Genomic DNA, 20,533 nt, shown 5'->3' with positions numbered 1-20,533 from the left:
TAAAACAAAAAATTTTAAGATTCAATCGTTATTTTGTCGAAAGCCCACAGATATGTTTGTAATAAATTCGAAACTATTATACATATAAAGGGTTTTCCAATAACAGGTGTTATTTTGATTTGATTATTGATGATTGAAGGTTTTTATGGCCGGAATTGGATGGTATTGATCTGGACAACGTTTATTTTCAACAAGACGGCGCTACGTGTCACACAAGCAACGAAACCATTGATCTTTTACGGAAAAAGTTTCCGGGACGTGTTATCTCTCGAAGAGGTGATCACAATTGGGCACAATTGACTTTTTTCTTTGGGGCCACGTGAAAGAGAAGGTCTACGCCAACTACCCAGGGTTGACTCAAGACCTCAAAGTTGGAATTCGTGAGGTTATCGAGGATAAAGGGCAGCCACTTTGAAATTCGGTTATGGAAAATTTCATGAAAAGGATATTGTCCTGTAAGCGTGGTTGTTGTTGTTGTTAACAGCATAGGTAGCCCTGTCAGTGTAGCCACATCATCGTTCGTCTTCGTCTAGCTCATCTAGGGGTAGGCCCAGGAAACATGCTGTTTCGACAGGTTGGGTCCAGAGGGAGAGGGGGGTTAGATGAGTCGGTTTAAGGGGGCATGTGAAGAGGTGGTTAGTGTCGTGCGGGGTACCTTCACATGCCGGTCGGTAAGCGTGGTCGTGGTGGTCATTTGCCTGATATTATTTTCTACTATTAACGGCATACCTTCCTCTTTATAATGAAATAGACATCCGCTCATTTATATTAAAAAGTAACATTTTTCTTTGAATATCAAAATAACACCTCTTATTTGCAAACTCTTTATATGTATGTACATATGTACATTACCGAACTTGAGCAGAAGCAGATTCGTACCAGCATTTACACGCATGTACATATTGAAAAAGAGATTTTGACTCAATGGTAGAGTAGATCACAAGTGAGTGCAAATAACCTGGTATTCAAGTATTCCACGAAGGAACAATGATATATTTTTTAATACTATACTGTAGGTATGTGATTGCCAATATGCAATAATTGTTATGAGAAGGGAAACGTGAAGAAATTTTTTTGTTTTTTTTTATAAAAAATGTATACAAACACCGGCAATTCTAAACGTTTACTATAATTCAGTTTATATTTGAGGCGAAGCGTAATAATAATTGACTGCATGCGAAATAAATTCATATTATGAAATTGATGAAGTTTGATACGCGGACCTTCAATATTATTTATTATTCACTCACTTTGAATTATAATACAATTTAAAATGTCTTACGTAAGGGGCAGAATTGAGCTAAGCAAGAAAATAGGTGTACATAGAAGAAAAATATTCGTTCGGGGAAAAATGTGATGAGCCCATTTGTGCTTGGCCTGTGTGAATGTGGCCTATAGACTCAGAAGCCGTTGCAAGTTTATTTGTATCCGCAAGATGACATTGCATTCGATATTTTAAGGAGGCAGCTGTTCCAGCTCTTTCAAGTTTTCCATTTTTTTTGTTTGCCCTAAAAATTCTTTTACAATCTAAAGAATATATTTTCAATGTTTTAAACTTAATAGAAAGTTGCAGGTTGATTTCAGTTTATTACAAGAGGCTGTACATTCCACGGCTCAAATTAAAGGTGCCACGTAGCGCCGCCATTTTTTTAATTTAATTTCCAGTATGAATATTAATATGTAATTTCTTTTAAGATAATAATTACTCTCAGTTTTTCGCAAAAAATGATTGAAAAACTCGTTGTCTGGAGGACATTAAAAAGAAAATCCTATTCATAGTATCGTAGGGTGGAACTGAGCCCAAACATATCTTAAATTTCTATTTACTTTTCGATTTTACTCATATTAGCAGCATACATACTCACATTGATGGCATTAGAATATTTTTGGAAAGAAAAAAACAAAGGTCCACAGGTGTCACCAAAGTCGAGAAGTCTCTAAAAATCGTATTTTCCAACCGTATAAAATTAATAAAATGAAGCATAAAAAATAGTCCATTAAGACTTTCATCTTCTACGAATTTATCGAATAAATACTATTTTTGTTTTTTTAGGATTTCGGGGTTATTACAAAGGATCACCATGCAAGTCAACATTTTCCCTGCAGTACAAAGCAATATACGATATGGTAATGCGAGTTGTTGTTTTAACAGTAAAAGAAGCCCCGTCAGCGTAGGGTATATCACCGGTCGTCTTCGTCTGGCTCACCTAAAGGTAGGCCCAGGAAACATGCTGTTTCGACGGGTTGGGTCCAGAGGGAGAGGGGAGTTAGATGAGTAGGTTTTAGAGGGCATGTGAAAAGGTGGTTAGTGTCGAGCGGGGTATCTTCACATGCCGGACATATGTTTGGTATGTCGGGGTCAATTCTGAATAAGTAGGAGTTTAACCTGCTACAATATTCAGAACGTAGTTGCCCCAGTGTTACGCGTGTCTCACGGGGAATCTGGACCTCTTCATCTGCAATAGGTGGTGGTAGGTCTCCGATTACGGCATTTGCAGGGTGGGAGCTTAAGAAGATGGTGAAGATCTCCCGGTGAATGTCGTTTATTGAGTGTCTGAATACTGTCTGATCCAGTAGATTTCTGTCAGTTTTGTCCTGGATCTCATCGGCATAGTTTAAAAGGTGTCTCCTGACGTGCCTAAGAGGCGGCTCTGGCTGAAGCAGGTGTCTGCAAGGATGAAACCATGCTAATGCTAGTCAAGTTGTTCGCTTGTATTAAGTAAAGTAAAAGGTTCTTAAAATATTCTACCTTTCATCCTTACCTTTTTCTGACAAATTTATCTGACTTTAGCGGTTCTAACTTTAAGAACTTTGGCAGAACCTTTGTTATCTAAAACTAAAAATTTTTAAGCGTAATGTTTTTAATACTCCGAAATGTGCTACATAAATATTTCGAACCTTTCCTTTGTTCTTTTGACACAACAGAGTCAAATCAGATGATAGTGGTCATCATATTTATACCGACGGCTTAAAGATGGACAATGACACTGGATCGAGAGTGCACCCGGAACAATTATCCTTAAATTGCTTCTTTAGACTCCTAAGCCGGTGTGACGTCTTTCAAGCTGAGATCTACGCTATAGACAAAACACCAAAAAGGATAAGACTAATGGGCTTACTTATCTCCGGCAAACCTTATCATTTTTGTGGATAGTCAAGTAGCGATCAAGGCTTTGGCCTCAGCGCCCATCAATTCAAGATGTGTTAAAGAATGCAAAAGGTCGCGTTCGCTTATTCAACAACACAACACCACACTTTTTTGGGTCCCTGACCGCTCTGGAGTGGAGGGAAATGAAAGAGGACATAAGCATTCCGCTAAACGAATTTTCACTACGATTGATTTGAGCGGAATCCAATAGAAATAGGATCTCCGAAGCCCTCTGGCCAAAACTGAATCTTAAAAGGACAAAATGTCTGTTTGGATTCAACTGATCAAATACCAGTGTCCTCACAGGTATTATAATGGGTCGCTGCACTATTGGCACCTTAGCCAGTAGAAAGGGTGTACCTCACCTCTGCACAAGCTGTGAAGATGAAGAAGAAATTGAGTCGGTACACCACCTCCTCTGTGAATGTCCTGCACTTAAAGTAATACCGAGTTTCTTGTCTTAGATAAGAAGCCTGGCTAACCTAGCCTAACCTTTGTTCTTTTAAAAATTTAAATAGTTAAAGGCCAACTAAGCTATAACTTATTTACTCGATTGAATTTTAGGTTGTCGGACATATTTACTAAAAGGTAAGCTCTTAAATACAGTTTTATTTGAGTATTCGAAAGTCAGTCGTTTTATACCCCCTTATATAAAATTCTGTATAGAATGTATTCCTTACATGCTCTTTCATAAAAGTCATACCGAGCTATTTCAATCCCAATTAAAAATACTTAGATTACAAATAAAAGTAAATAATTTTTTTTTTAATTTTTTCAATGAGTAATTTCAATTTCATTAAATTTCGTTTCGCTTTTACAAACAATTATAATATATCAAGTCAGTCCATAAGTTCGTGCGTTTTTAAAGGTGGTTTTAAAATTAATAAAAAAGATGTCTAAAGTATTTATTAATCAATAATATATTATCCCTCATTATTTACAATGTCTTCCCAACGTTTAGGTAAATGTTTAACTCCCTGCTCAAAAAATTGTTTGTCCTTGGAGCCAAAATACGCTTCGATATCCCTTTTTATAGCTTCTTTTGAGGAGTAGTTCTTGTTACTCATATGGAATTGAAGTCCACGGAAAAGGTGATAATCACATGGTGCAATATCCGGAGAGTATGGTGGGTGCGGCATTAGCTCACATCCGAGCTCGTTCAGCTTGCCTAATGTTTGCCTTGCGGTATGAGGTATTTCGTTGCCGTGGTGAAACAAAACTTTGTGTCTATTCAATAAAGACGGTTCGATAGCTGATGGGAGTAATAATCAGCAGTTATCGTCTGGTTTGGTTCCAGAAGTTCATAATAAACACTACCGGCCATATACCACCAAATAGAGAGGAGAATCTTCTTGGGGTGAAGGCCATCTCTAGGGGCGGTTTTGGTGTTTCATCTTTATCTAACCATTGGCGTTTGCGAACAGGATTATTGTAAAGGACAGATTTTTCATCCCCAGCAACGATACGGTTCAAAAAACTTTCATTTTCAAGCCGTTGCAGCAGCTGAGAACACACATTCACTCTCTGCTGAAGGTTGGCGACGGAAAGTCTATGCGGAACCCATTTTTGGAACCCAGCTTTGAAACCTTTCACAACTGAAGTAAGTGCCTGTGAACTGTTCCTTGCGATGAATTTAACCTCTGAGCTTCATATCGACTATCAAATTTGTCTCAGCTTCCAAGAGTTCGAGCAAGGCGTCGGAGTTAAAGACTTCAGGACGACCAGTGCGAGGGGCATCCTCCACGTCGCAGTTACCACTTCGGAATTTTAAAAACCACTTTTGCGCAGTCCTTACACTCACCGTATCCTCTCCGTGAACAGTGTTTATTTCTGTAGCAGCGGTTGTTTCATTTTTACCACTTTTATACAAAAAATACAAAATATGCCTCTTATACGCGTTCGAAAATTCCATTTTATTTTTTAACAACACGTGCTTCTATCCGCGATTAAAATCACTTCTTGAATGCACAATATATCAAAGAAAATATGAATAGTTCCGTTATATTCCGCGAATAAGTTTTTGTATGCAAAAATCGAACAAAAGTGAAATTATGGGTTAATGCGCCCGAACTTATGGACTGACCTGATACTTTGGGGACGGGGCCGCTCGTGTGCGCAGTAAAGAAAATAAATGCATTGGACGTTATTAAAAATCGACGGCTTTATTTAACACAAGAAACAAATTTCATAAAATCAAAAAATAATTATAAACAAACTGCTATCAATGCTAAAGTTGAAATGCCTGAGGGGATTCCTTATTGTACGGATTTCACTTCCAATTGACGAAGTAATGCCGTCATCTTCCGTCTTATCAAAGTTATATTCATCAGAACTGTCACTATCTAACGTATCATCGCTAGATCGCTTAGCCATCGTGCGTAGGATAAAATATAAAATACATAAAAAGCTTGCTGATTCCTCTGGCAGTGACAGTGAGAGACTGAATCGAAGAACAGAAATTAGTTCTGACTACCGTCGTCTCACATCGTAAGTTTTCGTTATAAGGAAGATAAGACTTCATCGCTAATGGACCCTAATGTCTTTGAAAGAAAACGTTACTCTTTTACTACACCTATGGGAATCTTATCGCTCAGAACGACGAAGGTCGCGAGCCTTGCAGCTACGAACTAATTTGGGCAGATATATGCCGACGCTGGTCCCCAAAGCGTTAATGAAGAAGCTAAAAACATTGTATCGATGTCAAAAACATAGTTATTACATAAAATTGTCCAGTGATAAAAATAATTGGGCAGGTCAAAAGGCTAATGAAGTTTTTCTAAGTTGTATTTAATCGCAAAAATACGTTGGCGTTTCAGGAGTTGCTGGGGCAATAACTGAATTTTAGGGGATTTGTTCTACTGACTGTTGGCGTCTCTGTGACCAATCTCAGGAGACTCCAATGCCCCTTCTCCTGGAACGCAGTGCTATAGCGCGGAGAAGGTGGAGACATCTTGGCCAACCGCAGCCAGAAGAAAGATACATACGCTCAATCCAATCGAGATCTATCCTGAGTTTAATAAGGAACTAGGCGTGGGAACAGAGCGTATACTTTTAATCACAAACCGTACTTTAAAAACGTTCGAGTGGCTCTTTTTCTGCGTATTCTCCAAACCTGGAGGGAGGGTAGGAAACAAGTTGTTTTAACAAAGAGAAGTGCTCGGGTCGTATTAGTAACGAGGCCGAAGCTGTTCCAGCCACTGCTTTATTTTCGGGTCCATATAAGCCGAATATGATTGTGCGCTCTAGTAAATTTAATTTCTCATTGCACTCCAGGACTAGTGAAGACTTCATCTCAAATGAGGAAAAAGCCTTGAAGTACAGCTTGACTGTCACTCAGAATGGAAATTCGCTCATTCCGGAGTTCACAGATGACTTACACTCACGTTTGGAAGACACTTCTGCTAGGAAAACTATCCATCGGCCCAGACGGATTTGTTGGGGACCATAAATCCCAGTGCTTCGTTTTTTTCGAGTCATCTATATACCAGTGCAGGGTACACTCTTGGAGCTTCCTTTCAAGGTGTGCTCAAATTTGTCCGCCTCAATCTTAAGCCTCTTCTCAAATATTATGTCCTTAATGATGTTTTCTCTGGGCAGTAGGATAAGCCCAACTATTCCGTGTCCTTAGATTTGATCACTTTTCCTTTGCCAAAACTTTCTCTTACTTGCTTACTTAAGTGGCGCTACAACCGTGTGTCGGTTTTGGCCGAATCCAAGGTCCTGCATCACTTGCTCTTTCCAACAGAGATATGGTCTTCCTCTTCCACGCCTTCCTTCCCTTCCACCGTACGCGGTACTCGTTACTTGATCTCCAGGTTAACGTCATTTCTGTTATTAATACTGATCCCAAGGTAGACAAAGTCCTTCACAACTTCAAATTGTTGGTTGTCAACACTGGCTGAGGTGGCGAAGTCTCCGTCCAAGATGCGAAGACTCCCAGCAGGTACTTTGTTTTACCCTCATTCACCGCAAGAGCCACATTGCTCGCCTCTCTTTTTAAACTGGAGTTGCCGAGCATACAACGCGGTTGGTTTCGCCGATAATGTCGATGTCGTCGGCATATGATAGTAGCATGGTACTCTTATGAAAGATAGTACCAGTGTGGTTTAGCTCGGCAGCGGGAAGGATTTTTTCCAGCAAGAGGTTGAAAAAGTCACAAAATAGAGAATCGTCTTGTCTGAAACCTCGCTTGGCATCGAACGGTTCGGAGAGGTTATTTCCGATTCTGACGGAGCTTGTGGTAGTGCGCAGCGTCATCTTACACACTGGTATTAGTTTTATGGGGATACCAAACTCAGGCATAGTGGCATAGAAGTGATTTCTATCCGGGCTATCAAAGGCGGCTTTGAAATCGATGAAGAGGTGGTGCGTGTCGAGTTGTTTTTTATTGGTTTTATCCAGGATTTGGCGCATTGTGAAGATTTGGCCTATGGTGGGCCTACCAGGTCTGAAGGCGCACTAATAGGGTCCAATCAGTTTGTTGACGATGGGCTTCATTCTCTCACACAATATGTTCGACAGAGCCTTGTATGCGATGTTAAGCAGGCTTATCCCGCGGTAATTTGCGCAGGTTACAGGATCACCCTTCTTATGTATTGGACACAGCAAACTCAGGTTCTATTCGCTTGACATGCTCTCATCCGACCATATCCTGCAAAGGAGTTAATGCATGCGGTTTGTCAGCTCCACACCTCTAGCTTTGTATAGCTCCGGCTGTTCCAGCGGCTTTATTGTTTTTGAGTCACCTAATAGATGTTCGCACTTCATATAGGTCGGGTGGGGGCACGATGATTCCATCGTCAGCGACTGGGGTATCGGTATCTACTTCCCCGTCTACGCTGCTACATCCACTCTTAAGCAACTGGGAGAAGTGATTCCTCCATAACCTAAGAGTGCCTTGGTCATCCGTCACCAGATCGATGCTTCATTTTTGGGCCGGTCTTAAAACCTTTGGTCTGGCGCTTGACATTTTGATACAACTTTCGGGCCATGTTCCTGTCGCCCAGGATTTCAAGCACTTCGAGCTCACGTCTTTCCACATCCCGTTTCTTGTGATATCGCTCCATCGTGGCACGCGTCGCCAGGTAGTCTCGATGCTGGCATCTGATGCTACTTACTACCATGTTCCGCGCCACAGTGAAGTCGATCAGCCTCATACCGTTGCCAGTGGTTTCGTGGTGAAGGCTAAATTTTCCGATGGTTGAGTCAAAAACACCTTCCTTGCCCTCTCTGGCATTAAAATCGCCAAGTACGATTTTGATATCTTGGCGGGGGTAGTGGTCGTAGGGGACTTCCAAGCTTTCGTAGAAGTGTGCTTGCGTGCACGCAAATTCGGTTCTGGTTGTGTAGTTTAACTTTTACCCGGAGTAAGGAAAGTCTTTCGTTCACGGGCTTCAACTGGGAGAAAAGGTGGCGAAGTCTCCGCCCAACCGCAAAACCTACTCCGAATTCGTGCTTCGTTTTATGGCAGCTGTAGTAAATGTAACAGGAAGGCTTTTTAGAGCATACCTGCCCAGTCCATCGCATTTCCTGGAGTGCGACGATGTCAGCTTATTTGGATCTTTCATTGGAGTTATTTTTTAGTTCACTACGGACGGATGTCCCTAGCTTATCCAGAGGATGCCGCACACTGCAACTTGAAACGAGAAGGGGACAAAGATCGATTGTGACATTTACCATGCTAAATGTAATCACGCACTTTGCTTTGTATTTCTGCTTCCCCATATTGGGGATCTAGGAAGCAGTAGCGGGATTAACTGGAGAACTACTTCCATCGCGGTTGTAGGCGCTACATCTTCGCCTGGTATTCTCGTATGCTCCAACGGATACTGTATTGTGTTTTGGACCTGGCCATCATATGCCAGCATTGCAACTTCTAGAACACGTACGTGGAACGTAACTTTGATATCAGTTTTTATCTCCTGCTATTAGACCCATGGGAGGCTTTATCTCGTCTTAATATTCGTCAGTATTTTCGCCTTTTTTATCGGAGTTTCTTGCAAAAATAACTTAGAATTGCTTCTGTCTGACCTATTTTACCCAGTAGCTGCCGTGCACTTAACCAGCCCATTTTCTGTACGGCACCCATCCACCCCCAATTTTAAACAATTTTTTTTTTTAATGTATTTATTAAAATTGACCTCATCTCATTTCCTCTACACATACTTTAATAAATAATATCGCAAATATAGGGATAGAGGATAATATGTTTAGGGTAGTGGTTGATTGACAGTACTTAAGTGATTAAAGCACTTAATAGTCAAAGTTTTAACTTAAGCTAAGTTTTACTATATTTCAAATACATAAAGTTACGCGTTTGAAAAACAAAATTTGGAGTTGAATTAAGCTGATATTAATTAGGTGTCAACAAAACCATTCGGAATATAAGATTTTGCAAAATTACTACTGCAAGGAAATTAGCCTTCATTAATTGGTCCAATCCAATTTTCCAATAGCAATTAATTATTCATTGAATTAATTTATTTTCAAACCCATTTGTCATCGGAGGCAGCATGGAGCTCTATCAGCATATGCACAAAAAATGAGAGGATTGTGAGGAATTATAACAATGTAGAAGGTAAATATTTATAATTATGTAATATTTTGATTAATTATAACAAAAATAATACAAAAAGCTCTTTCATAATTTATTGGGAATTTTTTCTGGCAGCACTGGAGGTTAAATTATGAACTGTGGGAGCAAAACAAATAAAACAAAGATTATCTTCGTTTTTGTTGTGACTCGGTCATTCACACAGATTTCAGACAGCCCTGCCATATTGGTATTAATGCCAAATTTAAAACTCCACATAGGGAGACTCAGAGTATATAAAATGTATTTTTGAAATGTTTAAAATTTGATACGTTAAAGTACGTTCACACATGCATTAAAATCATAAAATTAATCTTCCCGTTCACATATGAAAGATTATCTGCAAAATTGACAATCAGCTATCAATACTGTTGTGAAAGGTTTTTCTTTATAGAAATTGCCGTGGTGGAATATTTTGTAGTTTATGGTTTGTTTAATTATTATTAACGATATGAAGAAAATACAAGGAGAAGGAATAGCTAATTTAATTGTCCGTAAGCGACGTTTACTAAGGTTTCAAAAAATTATGGCAGCAATACGCATTCGATATTCGATATTACATTTTAATATAAGTAATAAGGGGGCACACGTTTATGGTATGGTTATTATCTAGGATTATTTTATAATCTCAGTTTTTGGGAGAGACATGTTGTATGGGAAATCTCGCTTTTTAATTACGGATTGAGAGTTAAGCATGATGGAGTAGATCATCTACTTATATGTGATTATTCTGTAATTATTCTGTTAATTTGATCATAAAAATATATTAATAAAGGAGTTATATTTTTATCTTAAAACAATATATTGCAAGAAGGTTTGAATATAAAATTATTCTTCAAATGCTGGAATAATAATGCGTAACAGTGCAAGGATTCAAATGAAGCAGTAATCTGATAACGGACTAAAATTTTATTCCATTAAATATTTAACATAATGCTGTTCTGATATGCGATTTATTCAGCGCTTATAATAGTTATATAATGCTGCAGAGATATGGACGGCGTGCGTGACTACCAACATCGCCACAATTTTTTTTGTAGGTATTTATTGCAGTTTTGGCACTGTCAGATTTTATACATTTGACTGAAATTATTTTGTTAACAATTTGTAATTTTAGCCAATGCAAAGGTATTAAGGTAATTGTGAGAAAAGATTTTACATAATGCATTCATGGAGCTAACGAATCTAGGAACAATACAAATCTTTTCTAAAAAGGTAAGGCCAGCTTCGTTTTTAAAATGCAAACAATTTGTTAGTAGTTTACAATTATTTTGTTGTTTTTTAGTCTATTCCCCACGATCTGGCAGCGCATTAACGAGAACGAAGACCGAAATAAGGGAATGAAATACTTCAAAGTACAAAAGTTCAAATTGCGATAAATGGGCAGTATATTTGTAGATTTGGTTTAATGCGCCAATTCTGTGTAATTTTTTTTATTTGCAGCGAAATATTACGCGAATTATTAAAACCTCTTCCATTTGATAATGTGAATAAAAATTGTAGTGTACGCTGTCAATGAAATTGCAGGCCTTAGCCAAATTATGTACAAGCTATTTATGGTAAAGGAATCGAGATAAAGTGAAATGTTTAAACGTACTTTTAAGGTGGTATTCCGCCCAACTAAGAGTAATTTTCTTTTACTGCCTGAGAACTATTACGGTGTTGTATCAACATATGTGAGTACAAAAGTGAACAACAGTGATCATGCTGGTGTTCGAAAGCATCGATGCTTGAGGAGATTTATATAGAGAGATAAGATGACTACTTCTTTGTAGTAACAAACTTATGTCGTCAATCTTTTTATTACCCTGTTATGTCAAAAGTTAAAAATAAATTTTCCTTCCTTTCACACGCTTTATTATCGCAACGCTGACAACTTGATGGTTTAGGACACTGGCTGCTTAAGTTTACAGTACAACGGGCACACACACTACGCATCATGGGCGCCACATGCGGGCGCAGTCAAAGACACCGAAATTGGGATCAATGCCAGAGTGGCGAAAGAAATCGGTAATCAATTTAAAAAATAACGATTTAAAATAGTCTAATTTATCACTGATTGCTCATTATACTACAAGGTGATGCAAAAAGTATCATCCTATTTTGTTTTGCTCTGATTGCAATTTGCAAACATAATTTAAAAATCTTATCATTTTACCAGCATGCATGCATGTGTTTATTTGAAGCAATTAATTTATTATTTTCACATTTCGAAAATGCTATGTGATAGATGTTCGTCACTAGAGGTAATACAAGTTCAGTTTCATTCATTATTTTGCATTACCATTAAAGACAACTCACGGCAACCTTAAGAAACGTATTGTTTTTACGGGGTAAGCCCTAGGGAAAATGGTGCTAAATGAATTGCTTTGAGGATAAATATGAAGAGGCGATTAGTATTGTGCGTGAATTTTTGTCATTATAGGATATACGTTAGGCATGTTAATTTTTTAGTGAGATCGGAAATCTTGCTCGTTTCATGAGTCGTAGATTTCACAGGCTCGGATATTTGCCCCAGAATTCAAGTTGAACATTGAAACAATGTGTCCACATTCTGGCAGCCGATACCTTTACATTTCGAAACAATTAATTTCGTAACTGTCATCTGTGAAATGTACAAATCAAGTGTATTCAAATAGGGAGATACTTTTAGTGCAGCCTTGTACCTATCAAATGTCTATTGAACACGCTGCCAAAAAATGCCAACAAATAGTTTTATTTAGGCTGCGGTAATTTCGTATTAACTATTAGGTAAATATGTGCGCCTAGAGTGAATTTACAACAAATACAACTGTTAATTTAAATTTGTAAATAATGACAATGCGGAATATTTATATTAATAATAAAAAAACTGCTTCAATTCGCATAGAACAACTGCCGAAAAATACTAAAACTAAAAGTATTTACATATGTGTGTACATACATATATTGCTACAAATAAAAGTACATAAAAGTCAAAATTCAGACTACATTAATTTATCTAATTGAAAATATTTACTGAATCCTGTTTAGATGCACTCTATTTATTTTCATCTAGGATTGTTTGAATTGAAATGAAAATAGTAAGCGCTTCAAAAATATGAAATGGTGTATAATTGTTGTTGTTGTATAATATATGTATTTGCCGCCAAAATTATTTTGTGCTTAAAGTAATAAATAAATTTATGATTCAGTGATGAAATTAATTTATTGAATCGCTTATAAATAAATATACTGAATTATCTACATTGACGATCCTATAAAAAAATCAATCTGCGGTAGAAGAAAAATTGCATGTTGTTTTACGATCATAAACATTCCCTATAAATGTTTTGGGGAATGCTGCTGGAGTCACAGTCCATGACCAGATATATAGTAACTATATTAATTCTTATGGAAAAATAATTTCATTTTGACATAGAAATCAGAAATATGTAAATTTGCTTTTTTGGCCTAGGCACTAGGCCTACTAGGAATAGAAATCTAGCCGTTTGATTATCTATAATCCGTAGAGTGCTGTCCAATCTCAATAATGGGATCGAGCACAATAAGTGCAGCAAGTTTGGGCGAGTTTTATTAATAGTTTTATTATAGTTTTTATCGAGATACACGTCTTTACCCAAAATTCAATACCAACCTACCCCGGAAAGTAATATGTGTACCAAGTTTCTTCGAAATATCGGGTGCTTTTTTTAGCTGTATAGGAACTACCGGTATTGCTAACTATGCTTGACAGTTGAGAGTGCCAAACTGTGTTCAGATTTCTATTCAGGTAGCTTTGACAAGTCAAGATGAATTGTATAACGATAGAATAAACGATCTAGAAGGAGCTGTCGTTCCAGTGAATGGCGAGCGCTATCAAGCCATGCAGACTAGATTTTTGTTTCCAAAAATGAATCAGCTAAACAACGATAACATTTGGTTCCAACAAGACAGCGCAACTTGCCATACAGCACGCCTAACAATCGATTTATTGCAATATTTTGACGCCATAAGTCCACATTTATTAGAAAAAGTAAAAGTCTCGTAGTCGCAGCGAACATTCAAAAAATTATACCAAATACTATGAAATTATATACCATATTATAATAAAAAAATAATTTTATGTTCTCAAGCTCTAAAAAACACACCCGACATATTAATTTTTGCTCGAGTTATCGAGCACACGGTCAGGCAGATATAGTCGGTTCTAGGTTACCGAAATGACACGGATTTATGTATATCCAGTCAAAAACAGTCACTCTAACTGCAGTGCGCCCGGGCATTAAAGTGTTGCAATTAAATGAGGAGTAAATAGGCACGTCACATTTCAATTTGAATGCCTAGCACTATACTTATATGTGTACATATGTATCTCAAAAAGTGATTGATACTGAACTAAAAAATTTACATTTCGTTCAAAATTTTCCTCAGTGAAAACTGAAATGACGTTCCAAAATATAAAAGCTTAATAGGTGTTTCATCTTTCTAATAATAAATATTGTATTTTTATATTTATCAGGCCTGAGTGAGAATGATTTGGTGAAGTGTTCTCTCATCGCTGACGTCTTGACATTGAGGAACGTTTTCGTTACACCGGTGTCGGCCAAGGACTGGGAAATAATTGTGAGTAAAAGTTATTTATAGTGCAGCGCGAAAAGATGCCACACATTTATCTTTTTTTCGTATCAGCGTGCAGGTTGACCGCAATCGCATTAGTTCACAGAAAGCATTTATGAATGAATTTTATTCGTTATTTTAATAGATTTTCCGAAAATTTCAGGGTGAATACACTAATCACACACATATACACGTACACGCTCGTCTTTATATGTTCAATGCAAGCTGTTCAGTTCTTAAAATATTAAGGGATTTGTAATTTTAGCATTTCATTTATTTTGGTGTTTAAGTGTATTAAGAAACCACTTGTCATTAGCCCATAAGTTTATTTGCGGCCACATATTTTCATGCTCCTTTTAAAAGAAAGTGTTTTTTATATTTAGACATCTTTTCGATAAATCAAATTGTTCACATGAATATTTGCCGTTAAAGATTATCTTAATGAAATAATTTCACAAATGTACATACATATGTATGTAAGAGTAAGTTTTGTTAGCTCAGAAATAAAAAAGCATAACTATAAATATATGTACGGGCATATGTAAGTGTAATTAGTGTATATCCTTTGTTAGTTGCTTACAATGGAGAGGCAAACATTTTAAAGTAGCCTTCGAAATGCGGATGTGGTTGTTGTAGAAGTTCATTAAGTTCTGTAAGTGCGGATCGTCATCGTCTAATTCAGCTCGTTAGCTGGCCCAGTAAACATACTGTTTCGATGGATTGGGTACAGTGGGAAAGCGGTGTTAGGTGAGTTGGTTTAGGAGGGTGGATAGGAGATAGGAGGGAAAATAGGTGGGAGGCACGATGCTATTGGGTATTGGGCGTCGATGCTGGATAGGTAGGAGTTTAACCCGCTACAAGTTTACCATTAGAAGTAAAATTTTCTATCATTTCATGTGCCATGTCCCCAGTGTGTATTGAACTCGGCAACTGCAGCAGCCACAGCGTACCTTGTTTTTATAAAAAATACTATATGTTTTACCGATGTTAAATATGTTTACCTGCTATCTTCTATTATTATACTTCTTTAATACAAGCTCAATCAAGGTTTTTCTAAATATAAAGTTTTAATTTTAATTTTGCTTATTTTATTTTTCTATTTATGCATACAAAATTAATTATCCTATCGGAAGATTTATAATTTTGCGCCGCCTTGTATCGGGTGTTTTATTAAGAGCTTGAGAACTTAAAATGATAATACAAAGCAGAAATATTGTTGGAATATCTGCCATATCCGGCATATATCAAACCACAGTTATTTATATCGATTATTCAATAGGTTCAAATGCCTTACAATATTTCAATAAGTATATTTTTACCTTTTATAGGAACTTAGCGGTGAAAAAATATCAAATAGTGTCCTTGAACAAACTCGAATTGTTAATTCTACACAAATTCTTATAGTATGGATAAACAAATCGATGCAAGTGGCCTTAACAGTAGGTAAGTTAAACTCTTCGAATTTCCAAGTAGTCATGAAAATACATTTCAAAAATGTTTACAGATCGTTTGCGTCCAATTGTTTCATATGGCCGGATTGACCACAACACAGAACTGGTTATAGCACCAAACCTGTACAAAGACATTACTAATGGAAGCAGCAACGATACTTCTTCGGATACCAGTGAGCCAAGCATGAATCACTCAAGAGAATTAGTCCGTTGTCGTACCTCCGCTCAGATTCGTAATCAAGCTGATACAAATGGCGAGACTTACTTGGCCCGTTCTACTACGGAGAAAAATATTAACAAGCTAACACGTTCGGAGTCGTTAGCGAAAATAAGCCGTAACGACAAAATTGTACGGTTGAAGAAAGACTTGCGTCGAGAAAGTACCCACATATTCGAGTTCCGAGCAGTTAGCGGTGAATGGCGAGAAAATTCACAAATTTCTGATGTATTCCTCAGTAAAAGTAACTGGCCTGAGTTTTTGGAATTGGATAAAGTCTATCACATGAAGACGCCTAGTGAACATGAATACTATGTGAAAGTACGTGTGCTGGCAGATGATGAGCTTCCCCGCACCGCGCACACCAGCATTCAAGTGAATTTGAATCTCATGCAGAAATTGAATTTGAAGGAAATGGAGAAGGTTGTACTAAAACCCAAAGCCTCAGTTGTTAATTTTGTGGAGAAAATAGAGTTATATGCGCAAAAGAAGACCCATTACAAGATTATTGAGAACGCCTTCAAACGTTATGTTATTGAGAAAACGAATAAATCGCCCATGCTTTTGAATCAAGACGAGGTTGTACGTTTGGAGGAGGATCTGATTGTGACTGTTGGCATTTTACCTGAACATTTTCGATATTGTGTTATAGACTCGCAATTTTTAAAAGAGTCAAAAATCTATGCAGCAGATTTAGTTCGTAAAGTCGATGAGATAATTGAAGTACAACCGAAAATAGAATCCACATTGAGTGTTAAAGATTTGATAAAACTGCCGGCATTTGATAAAATTGTTGCCAATTTAGTTGAAGAGTTGAAAATGAATTTGTGCTTGGATTCAAAGAATGCAGTACTCAGGCAGGGGAATGTTCTAATAGCAGGTAAGCATATAAGGGCAGTCACGTCAGCGATCCAACCCTGTTTGTTTCGGTTAACCCCATCTTCCGTCCATCGTCATTGGAGCAGCACCAAGCAGTGGGGTTGCTTTTCATACTTTCGATCCAGGCTGGCAATGAGCACAACGCCGTATCCAAAGTGTATACCTGTTGCAACTGCTAGAGAAGGCTACATCCAATTTCTACTTCGGTTAGGTCCAATCATTACAACAATGGTGGTAATATGATACAATAATTGTGCGCTCTCCACCATCCTTCAGGACCTACACACTCGCACGGAGCTTCGTCTCTTTCATTCCCTTAAGCCTTCTTACCGTTCGAATCCCTGTAAACGATCGCCACTCCCAGGTTGCTACACACCGCCGTCACGACAGAGTAGTAGCTGGACCGCTAGAAAATCCGCCCTTATTTCCCAGGTGATGTAGCAAAACGAGCGTGATCACCTTTGTCAGGGCAATCCCGGGATGACTTAAAGCATATTCATTTGGAGATTCCATAACTAGTTTCTAGATGACCTGGTTGCACTTGAAAATCTTCTATTTAGCCTCTGGCTTGAGTAAAATTTGGTCCGCTGTATGGCCCCTATCTAACCCGACTACCCATTATAACAGGATGTCTATCATATTGAGTTATTGTGCCTGACCTCAAGAATCATCTTTTAAGTAATGAATGTACCCCGTATGACACTAACCAGCTCTTCACATGCTCTTAAACCTGCTCATACACCTCTTCTTCCTTTGGTACCGTCGAAACAAATTCTGTAATGCTCCTGCCTGACGACTGATGTTTTTACCTCTATAAGTAGGGCTTAGTAAGCAGCTACAACCACAAGTTACCACCAAGTAAAATTTATAATTTCATAGGTGCGTCCGGTACTGGTAAAACTGTGTTAGTAGAACGGGTATTGAATGAATTGGTGAAGAAGCCTTATTTTTGCTTTTTTGATATATTCTACTGTTCACGGAGTAAAGGAAGAAAGGTTTGGATTCCTTAGTTTGACTTCCATATGCAAATTATAAGTTTTTTTTTTCAGGCTGAATCGATACAAAAAGACTTGCGTAGTATATTCACCACCTGTTTACAAAATGCACCTTCTATTGTTGTGTTGGAGAATCTCGATGTGCTGGCTCATTCTACGGGCGATCAAGCAACGCAAGATGGCGAATACTACAACCGAATTGCTGATACGGTGCACCAGTTGATTGTGCAATACACCAGCACCAATCCGATTACGGTGGTTGCGACAGTTAATGAACTCCAAGCACTGAATAAACGTCTATATTCACCGCGTGGACGCCATCTTTTCCAGAATGTAACCAAACTGCCTAATTTAGAACACGAAGCGAGGGAAGTGATACTTAAAGAACTGTGCAGTCACATTGAATCGGAAAAATTAGATTTGCGAAAGTTTGCAAACTTGACCGAAGGCTACACTAAAGGAGACTTAGTGCAGTTCGTTGAGCGTGCAATATTCTATGCATATAGAATAAGTAGGTTGATTTAAAATTATTTCGACGATGACTTGTTATGGATGATATATCCACGTATTTTCAGATAAAACACATCCTATTTTAACGAATGAGCTTTTAATCGATTCATTAGCGAGCACGAACTCGTATTGCCTCCAAGGTATTGAAAATCACCAAAAGGTCAACGATGACGACAATCTTGAGGAATTGTCTGTCGAAGAAGTGCCTGGTTTGGAACAAGTTGTTTCGGTATTGGAGGAGGTTTTAATGTGGCCTTCAAGAGTAAGTAATACTTTTGCATTTTTACAATCGAAAATTTGTAATACTTTTGTGTAATACATTTCTTCTACAGTTTCCAAGCATTTTCCAAAATTCACCGCTACGCAATCAAGCGGGCGTGCTTTTATATGGCCCACCAGGTACTGGTAAAACGTTCCTTGTATCGAAAATTGCAAGCTCATGGAATTTGCGTACAATATCCGTTAAGGGCCCTGAGTTGTTAGCTAAATATATTGGGCAAAGCGAAGAGAATGTCCGTAATTTATTCAATCGGTAATTTTGTTTAGTTAATAACTGCTTGCAAATTAAAGTTTAACTCATAGATCTCCCGTAATTTATGTAGTTCAAGATAACTGTTGGGCTTATTGTAGGATCCATAATATCGAAATTGGTGCGAGACTACCATTTGGAAGTATGTAGGTTCGATTCTCTGTGCATGAAACACCAAAATGATAGAAAACGTTTTTTTCTAATTACGGCAATGGCAAATCTCCGAGTGTATTTCTGCCATAAAAAACTCCTCATAAAATACATTTGCCGCTCTAAATCGGCTTACAACTGTAGGTCCCTCCATTTGTGCAACAGCATCAATACGCACACCACAAATAGCAGGAGGAGCTCGGCCAAACACCCTAAAGGGCGTATATGACACTGTGCGACAGTGATTTTATACTTTTATGGAGACCTAGTACAACTTGTAGGTATAGTAAAATTAAGAAAAATGGTATAGGAGAAATTTCCAATACACCCCCAAAATCTCATTTTATGACCATAAAACCGTTTTTCAGTAGGTTGATATTATCCGAAATTGAGGATTTTTTTTAGTACACTACTGTTATAGTAAATTTAATTTTGTGTAAAATGAGCTATATTTGACTGTAATTAATAGAATTGTGTGGGGTTTAAGATTTTTTTTTTTTTTTTATTAATTTGGTATGTAGGTATAACTTACGCTAAATGGGAATAAGGACGTGTTTTGATGCGTTATTATAGATACGTTTATTACTTACGAAAATATCTGACATATTATGGCCCTTATTATGAGCAACATTCGATCTTCGACTGTAGTCGAAAGTGCTGATCGAACGAATTTTCATTTGGTATTATGGTGCTCATTCGTTGAAGAATAGGACCATTGTGAATTTCGATCGCTCGACGCATTTACAATAATTAATTTTTTCTCAGCTGATACAGCAAATCAAAATAAAATAAAAACCGATTGTGTTGAAATTCTTTGCTAACAACATTTTTAAAAGTTAAAAAAAGTATTTTTTGTGAAAATGAGTACAACGGAGTTTTGGTTGGACGATTTATCGGACGATGAAAGATTAGTGGAACTAGCTAGAAGTAGAAAACATTTGAGGGGCGCATCCAACCCCCTAGAAATGGCTTCCACTGAGTACGTTTAGAATTTTCAAAATGTGTTGACGTACTTAATATTACAAAAATTTCCTTACAAATTTTTAAAGAACTTTAGATTATGTAAAGAGGCGTTTATGAACCTACTGTCCAGTACAGAAAACCAGTTGCAGCAGTGCACCCGAGCCAAATCCAAATATTTTAAAGCTAGCCACAGTTCTGCGATTTTATGCTTAGGGATCGTACCAATTGAGTATTGGTAATGAGGTATGCTAGGACTTGCTCAACCCAGTGTGTCTGTTGTGCTATCGGAAATAATAGATGTCCTGGAGAATTATATTTGCCAAAGATGGATACAATTTAGTAGTACAGAGGCTGATCTGCAACAAAGAAAACCACATTTTTATAGCAAATACAGCATAAGAAATGAAATTCTTAGAATATTATAGAAAAATCTAAAAAGTATTAAATAGAAACCTTTACGCCACAGTTTCTGTTTTATTTTTGTTATAAATTTTCTTTATTCAATTATTCGTCATTCGAAA

At 37.5% G+C, this 20,533-nt stretch overlaps 1 protein-coding gene across 1 annotated transcript in view; it reads left to right on the top strand.

Annotated features, from left to right (window-relative positions):
• Positions 1-11,089: 11,089 nt before the first annotated feature.
• The window catches only part of LOC128860827 (peroxisomal ATPase PEX1), a 54,103-nt gene continuing 44,659 nt past the window's right edge, over positions 11,090-20,533 (top strand). The window contains exons 1-9 of the mRNA XM_054098588.1: positions 11,090-11,416; positions 11,630-11,750; positions 14,221-14,324; positions 15,647-15,761; positions 15,823-16,866; positions 17,745-17,860; positions 17,915-18,371; positions 18,436-18,632; positions 18,703-18,902. Of these exons, the coding sequence (XP_053954563.1) occupies positions 11,324-11,416; positions 11,630-11,750; positions 14,221-14,324; positions 15,647-15,761; positions 15,823-16,866; positions 17,745-17,860; positions 17,915-18,371; positions 18,436-18,632; positions 18,703-18,902 (2,447 nt within the window). The 5' untranslated portion in view covers positions 11,090-11,323. The remainder of the gene's footprint in view (positions 11,417-11,629; positions 11,751-14,220; positions 14,325-15,646; positions 15,762-15,822; positions 16,867-17,744; positions 17,861-17,914; positions 18,372-18,435; positions 18,633-18,702; positions 18,903-20,533) is intronic.

This window comes from Anastrepha ludens, chromosome 4, assembly GCF_028408465.1.
Source record: "Anastrepha ludens isolate Willacy chromosome 4, idAnaLude1.1, whole genome shotgun sequence".
NCBI classification, from domain to species: domain Eukaryota; kingdom Metazoa; phylum Arthropoda; class Insecta; order Diptera; family Tephritidae; genus Anastrepha; species Anastrepha ludens.
Note: the sequence above shows the minus strand (reverse complement) of the source record. Positions and strands in the feature narration are given on the sequence as shown.